Source organism: Sciurus carolinensis, chromosome 16, assembly GCF_902686445.1.
Source record: "Sciurus carolinensis chromosome 16, mSciCar1.2, whole genome shotgun sequence".
In the NCBI taxonomy this organism is placed as follows: domain Eukaryota; kingdom Metazoa; phylum Chordata; class Mammalia; order Rodentia; family Sciuridae; genus Sciurus; species Sciurus carolinensis.
Genome location: NC_062228.1, coordinates 43,588,250 through 43,591,799, shown reverse-complemented (window position 1 = coordinate 43,591,799; position 3,550 = coordinate 43,588,250). Strand labels below are relative to the sequence as shown.

The 3,550-nt window shown below is 51.5% G+C and overlaps 1 protein-coding gene across 1 annotated transcript; it reads right to left on the bottom strand.

Moving 5' to 3' along the window:
• Sdhaf1 (succinate dehydrogenase complex assembly factor 1) lies at positions 1-1,122 on the bottom strand. The gene has a single exon (XM_047527680.1). The coding sequence runs from the start codon at positions 1,036-1,038 to the stop codon at positions 682-684; it is 357 nt and encodes a 118-aa protein (XP_047383636.1). The 5' UTR covers positions 1,039-1,122; the 3' UTR covers positions 1-681.
• Between the last annotated feature and the right edge of the window lie 2,428 nt (positions 1,123-3,550).

Sequence of the window (3,550 nt, the reverse complement as noted above, 5' to 3'; positions counted from 1 at the left end):
CCTTAAGAACAGGGACATAGAACATCCCCAATTTTATTCCTTTTGTGCAACAGTCCTGAGAAAGAAGAAGCACAAGAGTTGGGGTTGCCCCTTAGAACAAATGAATACGGATTCTTGAGCTGATCAGCTGGGGGTGAGAACCCCCAACCCTTCCTCATGGTTCCAGTTTGACACAATGTATGGAGGTGGGGTGAGGGGAGTAAGGTTTTCCAAAGGGGATTGCAGGCTGCTCACGGTTCATCAGTGCATCTTTCCAAAGTGCTTCTCAGCAAAAAACCTGCTCTTCTCAGTTAAATACAGGAAAGGGCAGTCCCTTCAAGAGTCAGGGGTAAATGTATTCTCAGAGGTGAAGAGAAGGGGCTCAGGCTCTTCGTCCATTACAGAGGGAGGGGGCGTCTGGGCTCCCCATGACTCTGGATAAGTTGATCTCCGCACGGCACTGTTCAGCCTCCCAGGCCACCCCAAGCCCTCACTGGGGGTGGGGGAACTGACCTGCCACCAGGTATGGGGAAAGGTCGGACATCTCTCACGGTCCACCACTGGGCTCTCTACGCTCACGTCGCCAGGAGGGCTGTTTCCGTGGAGCTAGTTTCTCGAGACCTCTCACCTTCCATCAGATGGGTTCTCGGGCCCCTCCAAGGAGCCAAGCGGGCCCCCTGCACTACTGAAAGAGCTCTTCTGTCATCGTCCGTCGGGTCGGATCTCCGGTGCCCCGGAGCTGTCCAGAGGGTTCCTTGGACCATCACCATCTTCGGACGGGGTCCCCAGAGCCGCCGCGCCGCCGGGCTCCTCCGTCGGGCCCCGCGGGCGCACGAAAGCACCCAAGGCCTTTGCGTGGTCGGAGCGCAGCAGCTGCAGCTGGCGCCGTCCGCGGCGGTACAGGTACTCGATGCGCAGCACATCGGTGCGTGGCAGGCTGGCGTGCTGCCGGAACTCGGCCCGCACCCGCGCCTCGGCGCCCGGCTTCCCGCGCCCAGCGCGCAGAAGCTCGCGGTACAGGCTCAGAACTTGCCTCTGCAGCCGGCTGGGCCGGCTCATGATAGCAGCAGGTGGCAGGAGCAGCAAAGGTCGGTGAACAGCAGCTGAACACTTGCCCAAGCCAAAGGGCAGGGAAATAGTCACTTCCGCCGCGCGCCCTTCACGAGCACCGCCTCCTGCCCCCGGCTATCCGGGGCCGCCACGCCCGATTGGCTGTCATGGTAGTTACGTGACGGCGCGAGGAGAAAGGGGGCGGAGTCTTGGTTGCCCGGCCCATCCCACAGGGAATTAGTGTCCTTGAGTGGTCGGCGGTACTTTCGACCCAAAGCACCTGGGACCTGGGGGAAAGGAGCTAGGCGCTCGGACTCTTAGGCTTTGGGTCAGAGGGAACTGGAGGTTCTGACCTAACCCCTTGGTATTGGGAGGAGAAGGAGCTAGGGATTTGGACGCTTCGGTCCCCAAAGGCGTGGGAGCAGTGGGAGAGAAGACAGGCACAAGCATGTTTTGTTTTGGTTTGTCTTTTAAGGAGACGGATTTCACCATGTTACCCTGGTTGGCGTCGAACTTTTGGGATCAAGTGATCCTCCCGGGCAGCTGGGACTACAGGCGCGATCCACCGCACCTGTCTCCCCGCCTGTTGTCTTCAGTTATTAAAAGCTCGGTGCGTTCGCTCCCTCGGGACAGGTCGCGTTAGGGGTCCCTGCCCTCGAGATGCCCAGAGGAACAGGATTAAGGACTAAAATGTTGGATCCCGGATTGTTGGACAAGATTCTCTGTTTTGAAAGACAAGCAGAGTGGGAGAGAGCGCCAAGCTCCCAAAGGCAGCGTGTGGCTCAATAAGTTGGACTGGTCGCGCCCTCTGCCGGTGAGAGTCGGGTACTGGGGCAGCCGCGGGAGAATCCTTACCAGCAGTTAAAGCTCGAAGTCCCACACGCTGAGCACCTTGGTTGGGTTGACACAATTCGGACCTCCTGGGAACATCAGGTTTGGGGCCACGATTTCCTTGTAGTCCTAGCAGGCTGCTGTAAGGCCCGCAGGGATATGCCCCTCAGGTCCTATTAGTACCAGGAGCAAAGGGGGATCACTGGATAACCCAAGAACCCTCCAGCCAGCATGCAACCAAGTCTCTCCACATGAGTGGGCAGCCCCGCTGGACATTGGTTCTCCTTCAGGAAGGGTGGGTCAGGGGATGGAATCTGGGAGTCTAGAGGGACTCAGAAACCACTGTGAATCCTGCCGGGTAAATCTCTCAGAAAAGAGGAATAAGGTCTAAATCAAGAATGGCAGAATATTTGTAGCTGGTGGGTTCATAGGGTTTCATAATACTTTTCTATTTGTGATACTTGAAATTTTTCTTTCTTTTTTTTTAATTGGATAAAACAGTGCAGAAACTTTATTCTGTGGGTACAAAGAACAGAGAGGGGTAAACTCATGTTCTAAAGACACCTGCTCTCCAATGTGGGTCAAGAAGGGCTCCTCTTATGAGTGAAAGGGCCTATGGCATGGGTCAGGTCAAGGTGGGAAAAGGAGAAGCATGAACAGATCGTCTTTTGTGCCCTGCACCTAATTGCACCTGGCCAGTTTTGTGCTTGCCTCCCCACTGCCATTCAGATTTTTCTGGTTTGGATTGATTTTGCAGGCTGCCTTGGTTCCTGTTAAGTAAGCACAGCTAGGAGAGCAGTTAGGCATGGTTGAAGCCAAGGAGCAGACTGACCAGGGGCTGTTTAGGTGACAAAAGGGGAATTAGAATGACCCTTTGGTCCCACACTTATTCCTCCAGCTTTATTTGAAAAATTTTTTCTTTTAAGCGCTTTCCTAAAAGAGATTGGGGGACGTGGAATAAAACCTTGGATACCAGTTGCATCTCTCTCACCAATGTCTTCATAATCTGTTTCCTGAGCACTTACTATGTGCCAGGTACAATTCCACATGCTTTAATGTTTTATATTTACTTTATAGGAATATATGACATCGTGTATTCATGTAATAAAATATGCAATATAATGTGATGCTATTGGTATTTTTATATTGCTACCCAATTTATATTATTTTATGTGATATATTTTTTTTGAAGTAGTGATTATTTCAAGACCCTTTGGATCTAGGACTATCACTGTGCTTTTCATTGGTGTTTAAAAAGCTCTAAGAACTCTCAAGATTCTGATATGTAGTGGGTATTGTTAATTCTGGCAATGGAATGAATGCAATAGCAGATGCATCTGCTATTCTGCCTTGTTACTCTTTCTGTGGCCATCTCTCTATTCCCAGGGTCACTTAGGGGTTTAAACATTCATACTTTTAGCTGGGTACATGACTGTAATTCCAACTACTTAGGAGGCTGAGTCAGGAGGCTCATAACTTTGAGGCTAGCTTTGTCAATTTAGCAAGACCCTGACTCAATATTTTAAAAATAAAAATAAAAAGGGCTGAGGGTGTAGGTCAGCACAGAGGGTTCCTGGATTTAATCCCCAGTGCCTAAAAAAATACTCATTGTGGTCCTTAATTTCCTGGACAACTATGTCAACCAGACCTAGGGTCTTTCTTTGCCTTCCAATGGACTCAAGGGGCTGCA

What these genes read in the sequence shown, in the direction of transcription:
- Sdhaf1 (XM_047527680.1), bottom strand. Translation starts at nt 1,038, where the DNA reads ATGAGCCGGCCCAGCCGGCTGCAGAGGCAAGTTCTGAGCCTGTACCGC.